This window comes from Nymphaea colorata, chromosome 11, assembly GCF_008831285.2.
Source record: "Nymphaea colorata isolate Beijing-Zhang1983 chromosome 11, ASM883128v2, whole genome shotgun sequence".
NCBI lineage: Eukaryota > Viridiplantae > Streptophyta > Magnoliopsida > Nymphaeales > Nymphaeaceae > Nymphaea > Nymphaea colorata.
Window position 1 is genome coordinate 699,390 of NC_045148.1, and position 22,748 is coordinate 722,137.

Sequence of the window (22,748 nt, forward strand, 5' to 3'; positions counted from 1 at the left end):
CACAGTTAGGCCTCAAGTCCGGTAGGTGGAAATTCGGTTTCAAAATTGGAAGCTGAATTCTGGTCCCAATCCGATTGGAAGACACAAATAGGTAGATTTGATAAAGGGGTGAATTCAAACCCAAATGAACCACAACCTGTGGGTGCACATGAGTGCACCGTTCAAAACGACGACGTTTGAGAAGTAAAATGAGGTTTGAGGGTGGGTGTGTGGATTATCTCCAAACTGCGTTTTCCAAAACTCATTTTCTTCAAAACAGTGTTTGCTGTCATGTTTTCATGAGACTCTTGGGTTCTTTTTGTCATCCAAAACGATGTTTTGGGGAAAAGGCATTATTCAGCTTATTAGTTATACCTATGTTAACAACCTTGGTTGTAAATCATGCTATCATGTCATGATTATCAAATTAATCCACATACACGATTCTTTCTTTTTTACCATTAAATTCTTCATATGGTTCCTTATATCATCAACTTCTATTGAAATTCAAGTGTTGTTCATATCCTTCTTTTTATGCGCCACACATCTTCAACTTTTATTTGAAATTCAAGTATACTATAGACAAATAAATTCGACATGGATTAAAATATGCAGGTTGGATATGCCACTGGCAGGTCAAAATCAAACCAACAAGAGGCAGAGCAGCCCAACCATCTCAACCGGTGGATGTTGCTGGTTTATCATCTTTGTTGAGTCATCCCTGTTTCTTATACGATCAGTTTATTGCACCACCTCCAAAAAGAAAAATGTATCCAGATGTGGATTTACAATCATCGTTACAGACAGCAAAATCTGCATTGGAATAGCCCACTAAAGTTAGCTCATCAGCTTGGGAGGACAATTTAATTCCTTTAATATATTGAAAGATTATTTTAACTGCTTGCTAGTAAGGTCAATCACCATTACTTTGGTAATGACTCACAAGACTAGTAGGAAAACTTATGTCAGGTCTTATGCAAAGTATTAATTACATTAAACTGCCAACAACCTGTGAGTAAGCTTTCCTATCGGTCTTTCAGTTCTCACAATCAGGAAGAGATTGTGAAAAATATGACATCATCAACGGATGCAAAAAGCAGTAAAGTAGAGGAAATATAGGTTAATCAAATTCAAGGACCTAAAAATATCAAGTATGGGTCGCAGCATGAAGTTGATCATCAAAGAAAGGTATTAAATGATGCAGATCTGCAGATTATATCAGTTGTAATTCTCATATATATTGTTGAATCCTTTCGTCTAATAACAGGTTAATTTCTATTAAACAAATTATTCAGATCGGATGACATGATTCATCTAGGTTTAAAACAGAAAGTTAAAAGAATTTATAGAAAACTTGGTAAAACTAAAATGGTACGTACCTAGTGGGGAGCCGAGGGGACCATCAAGTGCAGTGAAGTAAATGTCAAATGTACGGCCTTTGTAGTTGTTGCATATATTATAGTTAATCTTTTCACAAAATGAAGCTGTAGTGGCTCCCTCTTTTTTTTTTTTTATGATTTTCGTTGCCATTAATTTGTCTCTTATTTCTCCATCCCTTTTCTGAAAGCAGGCCAGCGTTGCCTCCATGCTTAATTTGAAACTTCCTTATATGGCAAGTTGTTAACAGGTATGGCACCTTCTTTTTCTTCTCTCTTTCTCTCTCATATATATATATATATATATATATAGAGAGAGAGAGAGAGAGAGAGAAAGAGAGACAGAGAGAGAGAGAGAAGTTGGTGAAAACTAGACTACTTGGATACAGACAATAACACCTATTAAAATTAATTATTAAAATATTTCTTTTTGAAAATTTAACCTTATACATATGATCTTAAGAGTGATTTGGTTGGAAACATTTATTAAATAAGCTATTTTTTATTTCAATAATATTTTTTTAATAAAAAAAGGATGAACAACACTTCAAAATTTTGCTAGGAGAAAGATCAACCTTTTTATTTTTACTAAAATGATTTGAACTAAAGCAAATTATATTAAATTAGGGTTAACCAGTTAGTTTAAAACACCCTTTAACATGAGTTTAATAGGTATGGGTTCTATCCCTTACTTAAGTGGTCTTGTATCTACCAATCACTCACTTTTTTTTCTCAAACTTTGTGTTTATTGAATGCTCAATATTGTAATGATAAGATAATCCAGAAAACAGTTGGGAAACGTAGAAATCATGATAGAATGTGTCTCTCTCTCTCCCTCTCTTATATTTCATTTTTCTATTTTGTTTTTGCCGTTTGTTCTTGTAGTTAGGAGACTTCTTGTCTCTAAATTTTGTTATATATTTTCATTTGATTGTGTCTCTCTCTCTCTCTCTCTTTCTCTCTCTCTTTATTTCTCTCTCTCTCTCTCTCTCTCTCTCTCTATATATATATATATATATATATATATATATATATATATATTGGAAAGGCATCTTGTAGACTATATCAATAATATTGAAGGCAAATCAATTCATGTAATTTTCATAGTTATTTAATTCACATATTTTTTAAAAAAAACTATATACGCAATCATGCTTCCCAATTTAGCTCTCAGTATTTCAACAACACAGGGAATTGCATAAGTTTAATTTTATTTCTATGAATGGGAAAAGTTCATTCAAAATAGAGTATAAATAAGATTTTATAAGGTTTTAAGAATTAGGATTGAAAATTTCCTGCTAGTAGACCATAAAATTTTGGTTTTCTTTTTAGTTTTACATTTTAAGATGTTTCTGATATATTTAACTTGGGCTTAGGAATTATGGAGAGACGACCATAACGGAAATTAATTATATGCAAACAGGTTCAGCTTCAGGAAATCTAACTGGACCGATAGCCAATTTTAAATTTTAAATGGATATGTGGGATCCATAGATGCATGGACAATCTAAAAGATTTGGAGGCCCACCGATATGTTTTTAACATTTAGTTAGAGGAAACAACTTTCAGCGCAAAACCTTTAAAGTTGTATTGGCTCGTTTGAGTGCTTAAGGAAATCTATTTTACATTCTTTAACTTTTCTTTAACTGAAAATTTACAGTGTTTGTAACTTAGAAGAGTAACATACCAAAACATGACAGCAATTATGAGATTCTAACTTCCAACCCCTTGAATGCGCCTCTTCATTTGGTTATCTTAGACATAATGCATTTACTCGTCGGTTAAGCAGTCTGAACCTGAAGTGAGAACTTAGTAAGCAGTCTGAACCTGAAGTGAGAACTTAGGAATTTCAGACCGTTAAAGTTCCAGGAGAAAAACTCTTTCAACTCCACCTTTTTCCACCTTTTTGCAGTCGAGTGTCGAGACACATGAATGTTGAGAGAGAAAGAGAGAGATGCTGTTTGTTTGATAGTTAGATATCGTATATGGCTGCTGCTGGTCCCCCAGATCTCTCTCTTTCTCTCTCCTACACGCACATACGGAGGATGAAGTTGGAGACGGTGCATGGGCGCACGCCAGAGGGGGCCGTCAACTTCAGCGTCTCTCACGTCTGAGCCTTACTGCCATATTAATCCGGCAGTGCAGAAAATGCTGGAAAAATTATTAAGGGAAGCCCCGCCCATGTGAGTGTGCCCCGCCCGATTCCTCATTAATTTTTATCTCATAATTTTCAGTTTTTAAGATGAAACGTCGGGCAATCTTTGGAGAAAAAGAAGAGATAACGTTGGCAGGATGGTGGGGGCCGTGAAAATCTAGCACTCTAATTCCCTCTGTCTCTTACTCTTTCTTAGCAACCAGTAGTGCACTTTTCCTTTCTTCTTAGATCTTTTCTTCTCTTAGAAGAAGAAGAAGAAGAAGAAGAAGTAGTGGGGGTGGCGGGAAGGGATGCATCGTGGAGGGCAAAATAAACGTATGATATATACAGCTACAATTAATCGACATACAACCATGTCCTTTTCTCCTTCTCTTCTTCTCTCTCAGACTCTCGGTAGCCTGCCTTTGAGGTGGGGAACTTCTGGGCCTCTCTTTTTTTATCCACAGCGTGGGGCCATCATTCCCTCCAACTCCAACTCTTCTCACCCCAATACAGGATAAGATATGATTTCCCCCATCATCCCCTCATCCGCCCCACTGATTCCATTTCTACTGTGATTTTCCTCCTCCTGTTAATATATATATATATATATATATATATATATATATATATATATATATATATATATATATATATATATATATATATATTTAGGTTCAGTAAGCTTTATTTTGACATTAGTCTGCCCTTGTGCAAGTCTTGGTTTGTTATTTTGGCAGAGAAAACTTGTTAAAAGTTAAGTAGGGTTTTTAATAAGCCAAAAGATGAGCAATGGGTATCGATTTCTTCATTTACCCATTCCAGCTTAATCTTGGTTCATCAAAGCAGGCAACCATATGGATTATAAACAATGGATGCAGGAAATTAATGATATGCGGGTGAGTTAGGAGTTTATATCTTCTGCCAAATAATAATAGAAAACAAGAAAAATTTTGAGCTGTTTTCTCATGGAAAATGATGCAAGCCCACAGAAGAAGATAAGACCAACTATTTGTTGCTCAGACTGAAATACAGGAGCAGTTGAGCGGCAGCAGTAATAAACTCTTGAACTTCTTCTTAGCTTTGTTGGCTACATCACGACGACTGTTCGCTCATGAACTGGATCTAAAGTGAACTAGTGCAGAGAAATTAACCGCATATTTTTTAATCCTCCTTTGAAGTTTTAAACTTTTGTACATAATTTTACCTGTCTCCTATGAACAATGACAAAGACTTATGAAAAGTTATTCATGGAAAACCAAAATGCTTCCTGTAGCCCAAGGGTTCATCTAGATATTAACTTAAAATATCTGGCTTTTCGATGCATGCACGCATCAAGCCAAGCATGCCAGACTGCTGAAGTAAGAACACAACCACTTTCTCAGTTTTTTTTTTGTTCTGAATTTTTATCAAAAACTTATTTATTTTGGATCCGTGTGGGTCTCCCTGCTTTATCCTTTTCCTTATCCGAGGCTTTCCTTAATCATGAGCGACTGATTCCAAAAGGCACAACGTATTACTCCGCGCTGCCACACGACACCCACAGGAGCCCGAGAAAACACCAAACGATCATTAACTCCTTTGTTTCCTTTTTTTTTTTAAGAATAAAAAAATAGATTACGTCACTTGAATATAATTTTTTTTAAAATGAACTCGTGAAGCCAATAAAGCGCACGCCACGTAGGCCCAAAAAATCTAGGCCACCCAATCAGAGGTCCCCACGTAAGCAGATAAGCAAACTTAGCCATACCAACTTCCTGCAACGTGGCACTACCGCTCAGTTCATTCCCGTCGTTTGAGAAACTGGCCCTCAAGGACGACGAATTTACGAGGGCTGCCATCTCTTCCTTAGGCCCTCGAGTTCTCCAAAACATCCCTGGCATTGGGGTCTTTGGTTGCATCTGTCATGTGATTTCATTTATTGCTTGGGGGTATTATGGTAAATTGATGTTGGGGTAGTTGGGGAATTGTTTGCTTGCGTAAAATGACCGTAGTACACCTGAACAAAGTTGCAGCCCCTGTGAGTTTTTTTTGTCAATGACCAAAATGTCCTTTTGTGCAAGGAGTGTGGCTGCAAATGGGCATGAGCCCACTGAGCTGAGCCTAGTGGTTATACACTTATGTCGGGCATATTCCGACTAGGTGAGACACATTTTAGAGGCAAGAATATTGTGTTATTAAATCAAGTAACAATACATAGTGATATCATGCTTTTTTGAAATAAAACATAACGTTGTTAAATGTATCATATGTTGAAGATTCAGGTATGGATTTCAGGAAATATGGATTTCTGCTTGATCACATCATATGCCATGAATCTAATATTTGAAGCAATCAAAATTTGAGAAGGAATGTAAGAACAGGTATTCAGTCAGTATGTATGAGTCGAAGAGAAATAGGAACTTATTTCCCACTTGGAATGGTGAAGAAGGCAGCAAAGTTATTCGAAGGAAGGTTGAAGAGCAGAAGCGGAAATCTGCAGAGGTTTTCACGAAGGACAAGGCACCTGCGGTGACTTCATGGCGAGGGGAAGGGCAGTTCGAGAATTCCAGAGCAGAAAGCGACTATATATGGAGCTTTCACAAAAGACCAGAGGCCCTGTCAGTGGTCCAGCCGCTGCAGAGAGACCAACACAATACCCAGCCACTATTGTCCCTTACACTGTATCCTTTCTCCTTTTATTCACCTCTCCTTCCCTCCAATAATTCAACAAAATCCCACCATTTTCTTCCCTCGGCTGTTTCCAAATTTTGCAGCACCTTCTTCCACCACCTCTACTTGCTTTATTTTGCTCTCTTATGGTTGAGCGCTTCTGGTTGAGAGCTTTTCAGGGGGTTTAAGGTATAGGGGTTTGCCCTTCTGCTTCTTCGGCATTGACGAATGTCGTCTTGCTTTCCGAGAGGGGGAGGAACCCGTACTTACGGGCTCGAAAGCACGGTTCTCTCGAAATCGCCGTCAATTTCTTCGTCCATACGGTCGCCTGCTTCTTCTTCCTCGTCGTCAACTGCATTCTCAGATGCAAGTACAACGACCACTCTCACCATCACCAGCAAGAAGCAGAGGGCGCCGAGGAAGCGGCCGAACCAGGTCTATGCGGAGGCGACGGCGCTGCTCTCCACCGTCTACCCACATGTTTTTTCTGGTCATAATCTGAAGAGGCCGCCGCAGCGGGCTAAATCGCAGAATTTCGAGGATGAAACGCCGGAATTAATGGAGGAGCCGCTCAGGTTCATGTCTGCGGAGACTCAGGTGCTCATTTTCCGGCCGCCCATCTCGGGACATGAGGCTGGGCTTCTGCCCGCCACGGGGTCTTTGTGCATCGACGACAAAACCAATTCCACCGTCGAAATCCGGTCCCATAACGAGGAATTCTCTGATTCGGAGGTTTCAGTTCTTCGTCCGCCGGTGTCCAGCGACAGCGAAGGATGCCGGCCAGGCTGTGAGCCTTCTGGTTCTGATGACGAAACCCGATTGGGGATTGAAATCCAGTCTCGGAGAGATGACTTGTCGGACTCGGAAGTGTTGGCTTCCCCTGTTGGATGCGGAAAGGAAACAGAACACTCTGTTTCTGAGAACGGAGTTCATTTGGGTGCCGGATACCAATCGGGAATGGACGACACGGAGCACGTATTTCAGCAGCCACCTGTTTCCGGTGACGCGAATCAGTCCGGAAGCTACAACAAGAGTGACTCCGCCATCGAAAATCAATCCCGGATTGACGAATTTTCAGAAGAGGAGTATGTAATTTCCGGCAGCCCAGTTCCCAGTCATGACGTCGAATCCCGGGAAAGTAATGAACCATTCGATGAGGAATTTGAAGCAGGGTCTCTCCTTCATGGTGAGGTCGACAAAGGGATCGATAGCATTCTTGGCAGTAAAACATCTGATGACAATTACGATCGAAATCCGAATCAACAGGATTACAGTTACAGCTCAGTAGTGAACACAGGATTGCCGACAATAGGGATGGACCAGTGGGCACTCCGCCGGGACCGTGACCGGGCTCCGGCCATGGAGGTGCTCGAATTCATGCCAAGGTTGAGGTTGGTGGACAAAATCATGGCTCAGGAGGAGCAGAGTTCGATGGCATTCTGCTCCTTCGAGTGGGTCAAGAAGGAGGAAAATTCTCAATCTGGTTTGAGCCTTAAACTCAACTACGACAAGGTTTTGAATGAGTGGTCGGATCGAGGTCCGGCTTATGCTGCCGCCGGCGCGAACCAGGGGGCTGAAGAATGCTTGCCGTCGTCCTCATCGCCTGATTCATTTGTACGTAGTTCTTGGTACTTCTAGAGATTAATTTCTTCATACTTAGGATTGTTCATTTGCTCCCGCATTTTGTGTCATTTGAAAGCTCACCCAGGAATGCCAACAATGGGTTTCCTCAATTTCCCTCCTTTACTCAATGCTTGGTCGATTAGGAGTTTCCGGCACCCTTTATGCCGGAAATTCTAATTCCCATCTCTTTGGCAGGACAGGAGGAAATTCCGGCAAAGGATTTATCCCCACTGTTACATTAGTTGGAGAAAAAGCAGCTTGTTGAAAAAGAGAGACCAAATTAGTCCTAGACCTGTTTGGTTCAAAATAGTTGACCTGAATATGCGATATAATACACATAAATCTATGAAGATAACTGGATCTGAAGTGGGATTTGCTTAGTTTAAGATGAACAATCTATGCTGAATAAAGACTGCCCTTATGTGTGTGTGCGTGTGCGCGCACGTCTACACACCCATCCAGTACATCGGCCTGTTCATGCAAATAGGGGCGCTTCTTTGGGCCCTGCAACGAACATGTGTCCCATTGTGTGCATTCTTAACAAATCTGCACAGAATGGTAGAAGCAAAATTTGTTCATTTCAGAATAATGCTGCATTTATTGTCTTGTTTTTCATGACTTAAATGATGATGGCAAAACTTCAAGAACTAAGTTTGTGACATGGAAGCATCCTTTTCAAAAGGCATTTACTATGCAATACTTTAACCATTTAGTTATCACGTCATGGACAGGTCTATATGTGTTGGTAGACCCATGCTCATGTGTGTGTGTGTGCATATATATACATAAGTTGTTTTTAAACCGACGAAGGAACCTTTGGCAGGCCAGGCTCATGCAATACGATGTGTTTCCGGACATGGGGTTGTGGAGGCAAGTAGGAGAAGATGGTGCAGGCCTCAGGGAGGCTAGCGTGTTGAGGTACAAAGAGAAAAGGAGGACCAGGCTTTTCTCCAAGAAAATACGCTACGAAGTCAGGAAAGTGAATGCTGACAAACGACCCAGAATGAAGGTAAAAAGAGAACACTTCCCTTGCAACTCTGTTCCTTCATCCTCCACTGTTCTAAAACTCTAAAGACCAACTTAGATTGGTGGCTGTTTTTCTTGGCGGTGGAAACAGCAAAACCATCACAAACCCCAAATTTCTGGTCCTGCTCTTGAGCACCTCGAATCTTTGTGTACTTTTTTTTTTGAAACTATCTACTGAGATTTACTGGAGCTATTTTGGATTATCTTTTCTTGTGGTAACTTAATTTGGCTTTTTCGAGTGAGCAAAAGGTTAACAATCCACCAAGCTCCATACCCTGCCCTTAAGGTCATGGAACACCTAGGTGGGGTATGGTACGATTATCAACTTGAGTGTCGTGTCTCTACTTTTTATGATGTAGGGAAGTAGCACCCACACGAATCGAACAAATGACATGCCTTTTACATGGCCACCTACTCCTGCGCATCTTTGGTGTCCTCGCATCGAGTGTACTACTGTAAGTCCTTCCACCTGTTCTCAGCATCGAATGAGACATACCCAAGTCCATGATTCCCTAAAATTGGCTCTTCTGAAATCGTGGGTGGCAAAAGTATATATGTGCATTCACAAACTTTGTCACATCTCAATAGTTTCAGTCCAACGTATATTTAGAAGGGTCTGGTCCAAAAGAAGCTGACCGAGCCCACCCGGTTAGCTCAAATACAGACCCAGCCCTTTGATATTCGCTTAGAGAAGTAGAAAGCCGGTGGGCACCGAGGGACCCGGTTATGGTTCGTACCGAGCTTACCGAAGCATTCACCAGTAAAATAAATGTAGTAACTCATCCAAATGTCCCACTTGCGATGACACCAATGAATTGCTTTGTCTCGTTCCTTTGAAAAATTTCAAAATGTTCTTCTGAAAGGGTATGGCCAAATTAATGTTTGTGAAGTCTTTTGCAGGGTCGGTTTGTGAGGAGGCCTTCTCTGCTGCACTCATGACCAGAGGGAAAACGGGTCCTTGGGTCCAGACCCGGTCAGCAAGTCACGGGCCTACTGCAACTGGACGCTCCTTCCTCCTTCCCCATTGTCTTTAATTTCCTGGAGCCATATTTTTGGTATTTTGTGGGGTTTTTTTTTTGTTTTTTCTTCTTTTTTTCTTTTTGAATTTTGGGGGTTAATTAGATAAAGGGATCAGACTAGCGGTAGGGATGAAGCCATGGGAATAAAAGAGAAAACAACGTCGCTCAGATGTGGAAATATTGCACACTGATTGATGTGGGGCAGGTGGGCCGACTCTTTTTTTTTTTTTTTTTGGCATTTGGGATTTTTTTTTTCTTTGTTGGGAAGGTTGAAACCAACAAACAATGAGGATGGTGGCCATTACTTGGCCTCAAGCTTTTTTTCTCTTTTCTTCTCTTTCTCTTTCTCTTTGTGGACATTGTTTGATCGATAAAAAGCATCCCGCATGTACACTTACTCTTACTTTTATACGCTTTGTTTGGTAGTGTATGCAAATGCAGCCACTTTTATCTGCCTCTCAGTTGGACCATGGATGGAACTGTTGTTTCCTCCACCTGAGAGAAGGATCTCTCTCTCTCTCTCTCTCTCTCTCTCTCTATATATATATATATATATATATATATATATATATGAAGAGAGAGAGAGCTGAAAACGAATTCATTTCAATGAAACACATCCAGGAGCAATGGAAAAACGATAAACTAAAGATTGAGGCTAATATTTTAGCACGCCCCATCCTTCATATGTGCTTTCTTTTCATCTTGATTTAAAAAAAAAAAAAGAGTATGCCAATGTCTTGGGAGCTTTACAAGTAAAGAAATTGGAAGCCCTCGTTGAATTTTTTTCCCCGTGAAAAGTTAAAAGCAACTCAGAGGTAGAAAGTAAAGTGAAGGGCTTTTGAGTTTAGTGGGGAGAGGCCGCCCACTCGTGTTTCCAATCTTTAGAAAAGTGGAAAGCTTTTGCTTGGTCCCTCTTCATCCTTCTTTTGTTGGGAAGTCGACTCTCCAAAAAGGAGAGTCTGGATAACTGAAACTTTAAAGCCCCAAGCAAAAGGTTTATTGATCCTCATTGCCTGTGCCTCAGCCTTGTATTCATTCATTTGAGATGTTAAAAGCCAATTGTTTGGGTCATATGAAACGCTACTCAGCAGCCTCAGTTTTGTTTTGTTTTGTTTCATTCATTATGTAAATCTATGTAAATCATGAACTTTGTTCGCCTCAAGCCCCCCCCCCCCCCCCCCCTCCCGACGCAGCCCAAGACCCTGTAGCAAGAGTAACAGGGAACATGAGCCATGGCTTCTTCTTTCGAACTTGGGGTCGAGCTCATGTACACCATTCTGAGCTCAGATCAGCTAAAGGTCGAGCCAAGAGATTAGCCAAACTGTTTGCTAGAAAAGAAAAGCTCTTTGTTGACAACCCATTGTCGTCCAACCGAGGAGCACAGGGCGTCAAGTATAACACGACATCAAAATATAAGATATTCTCTTCTATTGAGCCTAGTCGAGCTTAGATTTAACAAACAAGTCAAGCCTCAATAACTTAGACCAGTGGTAGAGCTGGACAATTTTTTTGTAGGGGCACTTATTCATAGGTTTTTTTATACCTCAAGGGGTACTTACAGGTATAACAAAGTAAATATCAAATGATCTTAATGTAAAAATGAACAAAATTTGAGAAGTTGGTGTGAGCAACTGCCCACACCAGCCTATATGTGGCCCCACCATTGACTCGGACTCTTTTTCCAGCAGCACAGGTTAACCACAGTGATGGAGCTACAGTGTGGCTGTGTGGGCAGACCTACAAAAATCCCATTGCAGTGAAGTTATACCTGGTTATGGTCTACCTAGATCAGACCCGGGTTAGTGACTCAAAATGCCCATCAACCAAAAAATCTTGACTCTGCCACGGATTAACCTGACCGGATTGAATATTGGTCCAATAGTAAAAAGTATAGACTCGTTAGTACAACTCTAACTGTATAAGCGAGTTAGATCTGCGATTGACTAGTTACCAGAAATGGACATTGTTCCAGACGATATGAACCAGATCTGAGTCTGACATGAAGATCTGACAAATTTGGAAGCTACATAGATGCTTGGCAGAAAGGGCCTTTCTTTTACCCAATAAAGTGCAAGTCTCGTTTTAACTTTTAACCAACCAAATCAAGCCAATGGATGAAGATAAATCTAATACAATATCATGTGCAGTCCGAATCTAATCACAAAATATTGAATTGTATAATCAATATTTAAAAAACAATACGCATGATAGTATGATTTTTTCCTATCTATATATCTCTTCATTTCTAACACGAAAATCGACGGCTGGTTTTTCATATTTTGAGAAATATATAGGAATGTCGAAGCACCAAATTCCAAAATACGTATCTTGGTACGAATGAATTATGAAGAACAAATGCATGTGCTCCCAGTTGTGAGAAACCAGCAATGTCGATAAAGAAAAGCTGTTAAACTATTATTGGTTATGGATGTTGCACGATGCCCATACTGTCATTATCTTAAGGGCATGTTTGAAGGCGAGGATAACTTGTCCCTAAAATTCCATCCTTAAAATGGGGAAAGAGTGCCCCTATCAAACACTACCCAAGGAATGGGTAGGGCTGCATATGAGCTTGAGTTGGGCCAGCTCGAGCTCACCTTAACTTATAAAACTCGAGCTCCAAGTTGACCTCAACTAGAGGATATAACATCGACCTTGAACTCGCTCATTAACTCGTTTCTTTTGACTTAACTCATTTAGTTGTTACTCATTTAATTGTTTTCTCATTATAACTCAACATTCATTATGTAGTTGATCCGACTTGAGTTTAAAGGAGTGGAGTTCTTACAGCTCGAAATCAACTCATTTAACATTTCGAGCCTACATTTGAACTTGAATCGAGCTTGTTTAACATTTGAATTTTAATTGAGTTTTGACGAGTGAGTTTGAGTCGAGCTCAAGCTGGCTCCGCTCATTGTGCAGCCCCAAGAATGGGAGATGGGCCATCTAGGGGCTATCATGGCATCGGGCTGAGTCCTCAAATGAGACCAGTAGGAAGCATGATGAACTGCTAAATATCGAAGGGGGTGCTATCAGTACCGGCGCTTTCACAAAACAAGCCCCGCGACTAGTTTCATGGAAATGCCTTTGTTTGACGTCCAGATGTATCCCAGAGACAATTTCTCCTTGTTTAGTCCACTGCGTGGGATGTATATATTGGAATCACAAGATCCACATATGAAAAATGTAAAGAGAAAGTTGTCTTTGTTTGATTTGTGGAAAAGTTCTGCATTTTAGTGAATAAAATTTAAGTTTGTCCCTCTTCTAAGATGGCAAAAAGGTAGACTGGCAGACATATATCTCTCCCAATTTTTAGGATGTCAATTGGTCAGATTTGAATCAGATGTACCCTTTATCATATCCCTTTACCATATCGGTGAATCAGATGCTTACACATTCCCAAAACGGGCTGAGGTGATCCCCTTCCATTAATCAGAGAAATCAGATGCTTACACATTCATATGCAATTCAGATTCAAGTAAGAGTGAAGAAAAATATCTACTCTTAATGTTGATTTTTAAATTCAAAATTGAATCAGAACATTATTTTCATACTTGCAAATTCGGCTTTTAATTACATAATCAAATCCGTTGATATGTTAACAACCAACTTTCAAAATGTAAAAACATTGAATATGGGACATTTATTCGAAATTGAATCTGAATAAATCCCAGCGGATATTTATTTAAAACCCAAAGCGAATTCAAATTCGATAGGATTTTATTTTTCAAATTCGGAATGTGATCTCGTTTCTTAAAACTTTTTCCAATCCGACTTTTATGAAGTAGTCCGGTTGGATATCTGATCAGAATTGGATCCATTGACATCTTAATCTGTGGGGAAGGTTTAGTTGAATTCTTGCGAAATTGAGATTTGATGACCAAGATTTCCAATCAAGGGCATCTCTACCAGCTCTACCAAAAGGCATCTCACCTAATCTTGTTCGAAAAAAATATAAAAATTCTTTTTATAAAGGAATATGTGCCGCCTTTGAACCTGGAGAGGAGGTGGTGTAGAGGAATTAGTTGTCTCAACCTACTTGAACTGATTTGTATATAAAGTTAGTTGGCTTAATTAATTTCGTTACATTTCATTCATGAAATTATAGTATTTTCTCTTTGAATGCTAGATTTGCCGACTCTAATAATCGACCCTTTTGGCCTGAGGGAAGGCATATATTGACGTAATGCATGCCGTGTTTTAGAAGGGAAAGGACTGTAGAAGTTCTTCACATATTTCTTTGATCTAGATTTACTAAATTTAACGATGGATGCCCCAAAAATAATTAATTAGAAGCAGATCGTTCGTCACTTGAATAAACATGCAAGGATTAATAGGACTATTCTATAGAGAGAGAGAGAGAGAGAGAGAGAGAAGTCTAAAGATGGACCGAAAGTTCGTTGGTTGAATCTCGAACCGTTACGCACCCCTTCTCTCTCTCTCTCTCTCTTTCTCTCTCTCTCTCTCTCTCGCCCATCAATCCACCGGAGAGGAAGAACAGGGTCTCTCCTCTGAAGGTGGAAATGGGCACCCTGCAGAGCTGGAGGAAGGCCTATGGAGCGCTCAAGGATTCAACCAAAGTAGGCCTCGCCAAGGTCAATAGCGAATTCAAGGTGGGTGGTGCATTGGTGCCTTCTTCCTTAATAGATAGATTTTTGGATTACCATTTTGTTCGCTGTTAGGATCCCAGTTCTGACGCGTTTCATGGACCAATCGTCATTTTTTTTTGTTGTTTGGATTGATGGGGTTCATTGGTTTCCATTTTATGCTATTGTTTCGTTGATTTTGTCTCTTTTGAATATAAATTGAAGGATTTGGACGTTGCCATCGTCAAGGCAACGAATCACGTTGAATGCCCGCCGAAAGAACGCCATGTTCGGAGTGAGTACTAATTATCTGTTTATATCTCACCATTTTCAATTGAATTTTGTACGTATTTGGGTACTTGACTCTGTCGTTCTGTTTGAGAATTGTTTTTTCGTTTACTTTGGATGTTACGTCGATAATTTAGTCCATTTGGAAAATTCGAAGGCGCTTTTTCTTTTTTATGTTTAGATTCCTTGTTGGTTGCTGTCCATCACCAATGTGACGTATGATATCTCTTCATTGCTTTTCCTTCTACAGAAATATTTGCTGCCACCTCTATATCTCGGCCACGTGCAGATGTCGCATATTGTATCCATGCACTTGCCAGACGATTAGCCAAGACCCATAATTGGACCGTATGCTTTTTCTTTTCTTCTATGTTTTGTTATGTTGAGCTATCTTTCTTGTTTTTACTTCCATTTGTTACATAGAGAATCTTCCTGGCCTTATGACCTCAAGCAGTTGAGTTTAGGCACGAGCACGTCTGCCGGAACCAGAAGAAACACTAACATCTACGTATTTGAGAAGATCTTTCCTGTGGTTATCAAGCTTGCTAAACGCACTTTTTCTTTTTGTTCCTGAATTTTAGTTCGTCGTGGTGGAACAGGTTGCTTTGAAAACATTAATAGTTATCCATAGAACACTCAGAGAAGGTGATCCTACCTTTAGAGAAGAACTGCTTAACTATTCACAACGGGGGCACATACTTCAGCTATCCAATTTTAAGGATGACTCTAGCCCTCTTGGTAAGATTTTCATGTTGGATTTTACATGACTCGTGCGTTTATGTTAGCCAGTTCATGTTTCTCCACTTCCTTCTTAATCATAAGGATTAAACTTTTTTTTGCAGCTTGGGATTGCTCAGCTTGGGTTCGCACATATGCTCTCTTCCTAGAGGAGAGGTTGGAATGTTTTAGAGTGCTGAAGTATGACATTGAGGCTGAGAGGTTAACAAAATCTGGTCCAGGACCAACAAAGGTAGGCACATTCACTAGACGAATGATTATTCCCTCTTACTATGATGCTCTAGCTGAGGGTTTTTTCTGATGCTTGTGAACCTGAGACCCCCCAGATAGATAATACAGTTTTCTTGTTCCTGCATGCAATGTTTAACCTCGTCTAGGCTGACAATGATGATTTCTCTCCTATATGTATAAGAACAGAACCATAGCAGAACAAGGGATTTGAGCAGCGAGCATCTTTTGGAGCAAATGCCTGCTCTACAGCAGCTACTTCACCGCCTTGTAGGCTGCCAGGTAGCTCAGTTGTGTCATGGGTGCCACATTCATAAGATGAATCCAGAAATTCTTGGCACACGTAACTCTTGTTATCTTGATTATCATTCTACTGTTCAAGCCTCTAATTTTTCAGTAATCTTTCCAGCCTGAAGGAGCTGCTTTTGGCAATTACCTGATACAGTATGCATTGGCCCTGGTATGTTAAGCTTAAGCTCCTTCTTTGTTCAATTTCTTGAAGTAAACAATTTCACAGGTCTTGCTTTCTGTTGAAGTAAAACTGTAGCTTGTGTATCAGCTTCTACAGATTTTGCTGCTACACTTTTCCTCTAATGGATTTGTGTTCTATCCATCATGGTGTCGAGAGGCATTATTTGTTAATCATCTGGCATTGGTGGTGACATCAGACACATTCTTGGTTTACACAGTTTAAGAGGCACATTTTTTGACGAGCGATGTAGGCCTTATTGATTTGGTTGTGCTTTATCTTTAAAGAACCTTGTAATGAACAGTTACATGCTTGAGGGTTTGACAGGGAGCCACGTGTTCCCAAGTTTTGTAGTCTTCTGCTTGATTAGGTTGCTCTAGTGGAGATTGGGTTTTTCTTTTCTGGTTTAGCATAGAAACACTTAAAAGCGATTATGATTATTCCAGTAAGAAATAAGGATTAGTTAGGATATGTTATCTTCCATCTTGCTGTACCAAATTCAGTTGAACCTGATGAATTCAAACCATTTATATTCACAATAATGTGTGTGTGTGTGTGTGTGTGTGTGTGTGTGTGTATACACTAAGAATTTATTCTCTGGTTACAGGTACTAAAAGAGAGCTTTAAAATCTATTGTGCCATCAATGATGGCATCATTAATTTGGTTGATGTGGTATGGTTATCTTTCTTTTGCCTTTTCTAGTCATTTTCATAGGTCGTATCTTTTTCTTCAAAACATTGATTATTTGCCTTGACTGCAGTTCTTTGAGATGTCTAGGCATGAGGCTGTTAAAGCGCTTGATATTTATAAAAGAGCTGGACAACAGGTCTGTATATCCTTTACACTTGCTGTTCATAGCCCGTAGCCACGTGTTTCAAATTGCTTGTTCACATGTAAATGTAAAGCTTATGCATGAATTGCATGAACTAGATCTGTTAGTTAGGCTGCTAATTGTGCTTTTCTTTTTCGTAGGCTGAGAATCTTTCCGACTTCTATGAGCTTTGCAAGGGCTTGGAGCTTGCAAGGAACTTTCAGTTTCCAATTTTGAGACAGGTTTTTTTAATTTTTTGTTGGCCTATATGATTTATTTTCCATTTTTCTCAGCCAGAAGCAAGTAAAAACCAACCAAATGTGAATGTGCCTCATTCGGTGAAAATTGTAGAAAAATGAAACGATGATCATGTTAGATGTACTGCAAATGCTTGCTCAACATGTTTGTGGGCAATGGAACCTGTTCAAGTGAATAAACTTTCACCATACTGATTCCTGGTGGCATATCATCATAGATTTGTCTCTTGTTAATTTATTTACTATCAGAAAGTCATGACAATGATTAAAATTTGAAGGAGCTGTAAAATATAACGTTCTTCAATTTTCTTCAAACTGGATCAGAAGTGAGCCATTGGCACCATAAGAAGTTGTCTCTTCACAATCGTTTCTACGCTTAGGAAAAAATGTTTCTGCAGGATCAAGTTTGAGCCAAATACTCTGGACCCACTTGCAACAGTACTCATTGCATGAAATCGATTCTGAATTAATTGTTTTAGCATTCACTACTTCTAATAGATCAGCAGCATGATGTCTTGTTTTCCTTATATTTTCACTTTTACCAAGGAGCAAGTAGCATTTTCCAAATTTCTTGGTGAGTTGTCTTTTTAAAATTACAAACTGAATAACATGCAATCACTCTTGCAGAAAATTTTAAAAGGCAATCCATCTGCTTCAAAGATGCACGTTAACATGTTTTAGATCTGCTTGTATTCATGAAATTGTGCATCATTTTATACATTTATCTGCATTCATATGCATTAAATACAACCCGACATCTAAATATGTATTTTTTATGAGTATGTTGTGCATATGTATGAATCTTCCTAGGATAAACATTAATTATTTTCTCTTTCAATTCTCACTTTTCCAGCCACCACCTTCTTTTCTTGCGACAATGGAAGAATATATAAGAGAAGCACCTAGGTCGGTCTACGGTTCAAGTAAACAACTGGTCAGTATGGTTTTATCTACACTTACGTGCTTACCCTGATGCCTTGACATTCATATACATCTCAATATTGTAGTACTTAATGACCATAATTTAGTAAGGGAGAACCATACTAAGTCAATGAACAGGCAATTGTGCTGTTTCCAGATGTCGCTGAACTTACATACTATTCCTTATTTGCATTGCCATTCCGGTTGTCTGGACTGATGCCAAATGCTGTTGTAACTGAGCTGGTGTTGGTCTGAGGAAAATGTGGTGTTTTGGTCTTTTATACCTTTTTTTTTTTTTACTTTTAGTATATGCAAAAAGGCAAAGACAAACTGTTATTGTGATTGTGGTGATTAAATATTACAGAGGGATGAATGCCCCAAGAAAAGGATGCATTTTGGATGTGTACCTGGGTCGCAAAATGAGAATCGAAAATTTAAGCTTTACATTCACATGAATGTACATAATTTTAGACATGAATTTGGAATAAATATGTGAATGCATGCCTGGTACTGAGCAATTCTATTGACATCTATGTGCACATAAAAATGCATGTGCCTGTGTCCATTGGTGTCTTATTAAAGCATTCTACTTGGTGTCTTATTAAAGCATTCTACTTCTGCCCATATGCACGTTGCAGTCTTTTTTTTTTTTGGTTGCTTTCTCCGGATTGTTAGTTGAACCATCCTTTGTTTTTCACTTTTTTACCATTTATTTGTATTTGAGATTTCAAGATTAGATGAGGATGTAGTTTTTGAGTGAAGATGGGACATAGTGTTTACTTTCACAAAATGATGCTTCTATCAGTGCGTGTGCATCTTAATCTCATTTTCGAATTTATAATTTAGCTATAGTTTTTGCATGACATTTAATGTTTTATATATATATATATATATATATATATATATATATATATATATATATATATATATATACAGGGGATTCAAATCTGTTGGATGTTATTAGATGGCTAAAACTTAAAAATCTGCCACTAAGAAACCGTCATTACTGGGGCATTAGCAATGGTTTATGCTATTTTTAGCAATGGTTTATGGTGCTTTTAATGATAGATTTTTTATTTTTACCCATCCGGCAACATCCAGCATGCTGCAGCTTTGATTCTCCTATATATATATAGACATTGATAAGGATAAGTCACGTTATTCTAGTTGCAAATTTTAAGCATTCCCACCTAGGTAAATCTGTATCACATCGTGCTTCTTCCAAATCACACTATTGACTCCACAAATGATAGATAACTGACAGCTTGTATGAGAAAATGACTCAAACATTTTATGTTGAAAGAATGATAGTAATAATAATTCTTATGGTTATTGGCTCAGATGTTTACTCAATGATCATAATTTCTGTGCTATGTGACCAAGAGATACCATTCACAACTGTACTCTTCGTGTTGGTTTTCTCTGTGCTTCATTCTAATATTACAAATGTCTTCTAATGCCAGGAATATCAGGAGAGGAAGTTGCTGACTTACAAACCAGAAGTCGTGACCCCTGAAAGTCCCAAGCCAGCTGTAAAAGCTGAGGAAAGTCCAATAGTTGAAGTACAGGAGGCTCAACAAACTAGCAACGAGGATATTCCTCCACCAGTTCAAGTTCCTGATACCGGCGATTTATTGGTAAGTATTGGGTTCTTCAAAGATTTTGTCTCTTATTTTTTTCACAACTTAACTGATCCTTTCCTTTGACAGGGTCTAAACGAGATTAGCGCTGAAGCATCACTGATAGAAGAAAGCAATGCTTTGGCTCTTGCGATTGTGCCATCTGGTTTGCTATCCTTAGAGCCTCTTCATTACATGGGCAACACCAACTGGAGCATTGTCATATGCTTCATAGGTGTGCATATTATACGTATGTAAGTTTTTTCTTTGAAACTATTGCAGGTGATGCTACAATGACTTCAACTTCAGATGGATTCTTAGGAAGTGCTTCCGATCCTTCAGGCTGGGAACTAGCGCTAGTTACCACAGATACCAGTAGCACTAACACCTTGACTGAAAGTAAAATGGTCAGTTTCCTCTTTCCTTTTGTTTTTAACTTTACAAGAACTGACATGGGATAGATGATCATCATTATCAAATGAACTATTTCAATCTGAGCTCCAGACAGATGGTAAAGCAATTTCTGGAACTTCATTTTGACCCCATTATTTTAGGGGTTTACATAAGTCACCACCCACAAAATGAGTGGATCCACTGTGAGCAACTCAATTTGACTAATTGGAAGACAATATGCCATATAGAGAAATGGCTGCTGAAAGTAGCTTACCATCAAATAGTATCCATCCCAATACTCTGTACATCTTAAAAAGCGTCAGTGGTTTCTTGGAGGCGTATGAGAGTGCATGAAGGACAAGAGGACATAACTGTATCCTTGTTATTCCTATGTTCAACTCCGAATGCTTGAGGTTTAGGCAATTATGCATACTAGCTACTCCTACTTCTTACTTTATCTGATGTCATTTGCTTGTCAACAGGCTGGTGGGTTCGACAGGCTTTTGTTAGATAGCCTTTATGAGGATGCTGAAGCACGGAAACAGCAGCAACCAGCATATGGAGTTAGTCTTGGGCCTAACCCGTTTGATGCACGTGATCCTTTTGCCATGTCGCAGGGAATAGCTCCCCCACCCAATGTGCAGATGGCTTTAATGGCTCAGCAGCAGCAGCAAATGATGCTGATGCAAAGTCCTTATTCTTTCAATCCACCACAGCAGGGAATGCCTGCCAATCCTTTTGGTGATCCATTTATTGGTTATTCAAATGCATCATATGCACATGGGAATTCTAGTTTGCTGTAGATTTTTGGTTTCTTTTTCTCTTTTATTACATTTTATTATTTGTTGCCTGGCTGCCTTGTAAATTTATGGTTTTATTATATTATTCTTTGAATGGTCGTGAGAAGGGAATAAATGAGAAAGGGAAATGTCAGTCTTATTGGTTGCCCAGGATAATCCAACTGTACCATAAATCCATCTTATACCAATTGCTCTATTTACACTGTAATAGTTTTGGCTCATTTCTCCTGTTGTATATCTCTTTTTTCCACGATTAATTTGTTCATGTGCTTTATAAGCTAACAGATGCAATCATCCAATACAATAATCTGAGGTGTGCAACCTTCAAGAAAATCATATATGGAGAAACTGTGTCGTGCATGACTTCAAATTTGCTGCTGATAAAGTCATCAAACACAAGTGAGACATTTTCTCAAGTAAATGAGAGGTAATTCTCTCTCCATTACTCTCTTCTTGCCTGTCAGTTGATTCCGCCGTCTCACTTTGCATGTCAATTAGGACGAGGCTTAGAAGCCATCACAGGGAGTGACCATGCTTGAAATAGTATTTCTTAATTGGTCTGTCAAGAACACGAAGATAGATTGCAATTCAAAGATTTTGCCCGTTTGGTAGGCCACTCGTTCCAAGTTCATAAGCACGCGGCTTGGTGATCTTCTGATTAAACTTACAGTAAGCAGAGGAGGAGCAGTGGTTTATTTGAAATGGTAAGTAATACGTTCTCGTGTAGGTAGAAAGTTGAAGTCAAACATGGAACCGGTTGTCCTAAGTCCATTGAACGACAGATCCTGGTCAAATAGGACTTTTTGAGATCACGCTATCCTCTAAGTGATTTGCTGTGGAAATTTTTACAGTAACAGCCTCGACTTTTTGAAGCCGCAAACAAGACAGGTTTCAATTTCTATTTCTTTCATTCAGCCATCTGAATTACACATAAAATTGTGTGGTTAAGTGGAAGAAGTTCAAAATTTCAAACTTGAGTGCACTTTTGTCATACCATAAAAAGTTGGCTGTCTTCTTGTCAAATTGTCTGCTTTCAGTTCTTAGAGAAGTTTTTTTCTCTCTCTCTCTCTCTCTATCTCTCTCTCTCTCTATATATCTATATATATATATATATATATATATATATATATATGCAGTTGAATTGTTGAAAGCCATATGTTAAAAAAAGTATGGATTTTGATAGATGACAATGAAATGAAACCCTGTTTACACCTGACGTCAATGATTTGCTTAACATCTGATTTTGGATAATCAAACTACACATGTCTATGTAGTCCAATTTGTAGGAATTGTTCGCACATCCATACGTTTTGGATGGTGGAATCCGCCGTCTAGGTTCTAGCATGTCTTCGTTCAAATATAGTTTCGATTTTAGGTCAAGTCTTAATCTATATAAATAATATTTTGACTTTGAATATATCACATATATTATATATAGTTTGACTTCGCATTATTATTATAATAGATATGTAAGATAATCGGAAGTCAAAACTATTTTATATATCAGAACCCAAAGATTGGTTGGCATGTCATTTAATTCGGTCAAATCAGCCGGTTCAACTTAACACAGGCGGATGATCTAATAGAAAGATAGCATATATTTAATTTTGATGTAAAATATTTTCATAAGAATTCCTGCCCAAATTTACGACAGCAGTGTTCCTTGCTTAAAGTGTAATTCGTATTTTTATTTTGTCAACTGTTTAGAAAGTCGAAATACAACTGATACATCCCCTTTATGGATTGCTGAAAAAGTACGGGATGAATATATAATACGTACTTAATTATGATAATCATCAACAAATTATGAAAGTTCAAGTAGAGTTGG

At 38.9% G+C, this 22,748-nt stretch overlaps 2 protein-coding genes across 5 annotated transcripts; both read left to right on the plus strand.

The window, feature by feature from the left end:
- Positions 1 to 6,088: 6,088 nt before the first annotated feature.
- Positions 6,089 to 10,265, plus strand: LOC116264786 (protein CHLOROPLAST IMPORT APPARATUS 2-like). 4 transcript variants are annotated; one of them, XR_004174923.2, is made up of 3 exons: positions 6,089 to 7,755; positions 8,593 to 8,773; positions 9,681 to 9,816. XR_004174923.2 is itself a non-coding variant. In XM_031645173.2 (3 exons), exons 1-3 carry the CDS (start codon positions 6,370 to 6,372, stop codon positions 9,822 to 9,824), a joined length of 1,716 nt encoding a protein of 571 aa, XP_031501033.1. In that variant the 5' UTR covers positions 6,090 to 6,369; the 3' UTR covers positions 9,825 to 10,265. The 4 variants fall into 4 exon arrangements, 2 of the variants coding, with proteins under 2 accessions (XP_031501033.1, XP_031501034.1); XR_004174922.2 differs by having other exon boundaries at positions 6,090 to 7,755; positions 9,691 to 9,829; XM_031645173.2 differs by having other exon boundaries at positions 6,090 to 7,755; positions 8,588 to 8,773; positions 9,681 to 10,265.
- Positions 10,266 to 14,200: 3,935 nt separating this feature from the next.
- LOC116264398 (putative clathrin assembly protein At5g57200) lies at positions 14,201 to 21,175 on the plus strand. The gene is made up of 15 exons (XM_031644590.2): positions 14,201 to 14,422; positions 14,621 to 14,690; positions 14,934 to 15,031; positions 15,283 to 15,421; positions 15,526 to 15,653; positions 15,839 to 15,931; positions 16,059 to 16,109; positions 16,726 to 16,791; positions 16,880 to 16,945; positions 17,092 to 17,172; positions 18,041 to 18,121; positions 19,572 to 19,745; positions 19,818 to 19,893; positions 20,010 to 20,134; positions 20,603 to 21,175. The coding sequence occupies exons 1-15, from the start codon at positions 14,333 to 14,335 to the stop codon at positions 20,921 to 20,923; spliced, it is 1,659 nt and encodes a 552-aa protein (XP_031500450.1). The 5' UTR covers positions 14,201 to 14,332; the 3' UTR covers positions 20,924 to 21,175.
- Positions 21,176 to 22,748: the final 1,573 nt, after the last annotated feature.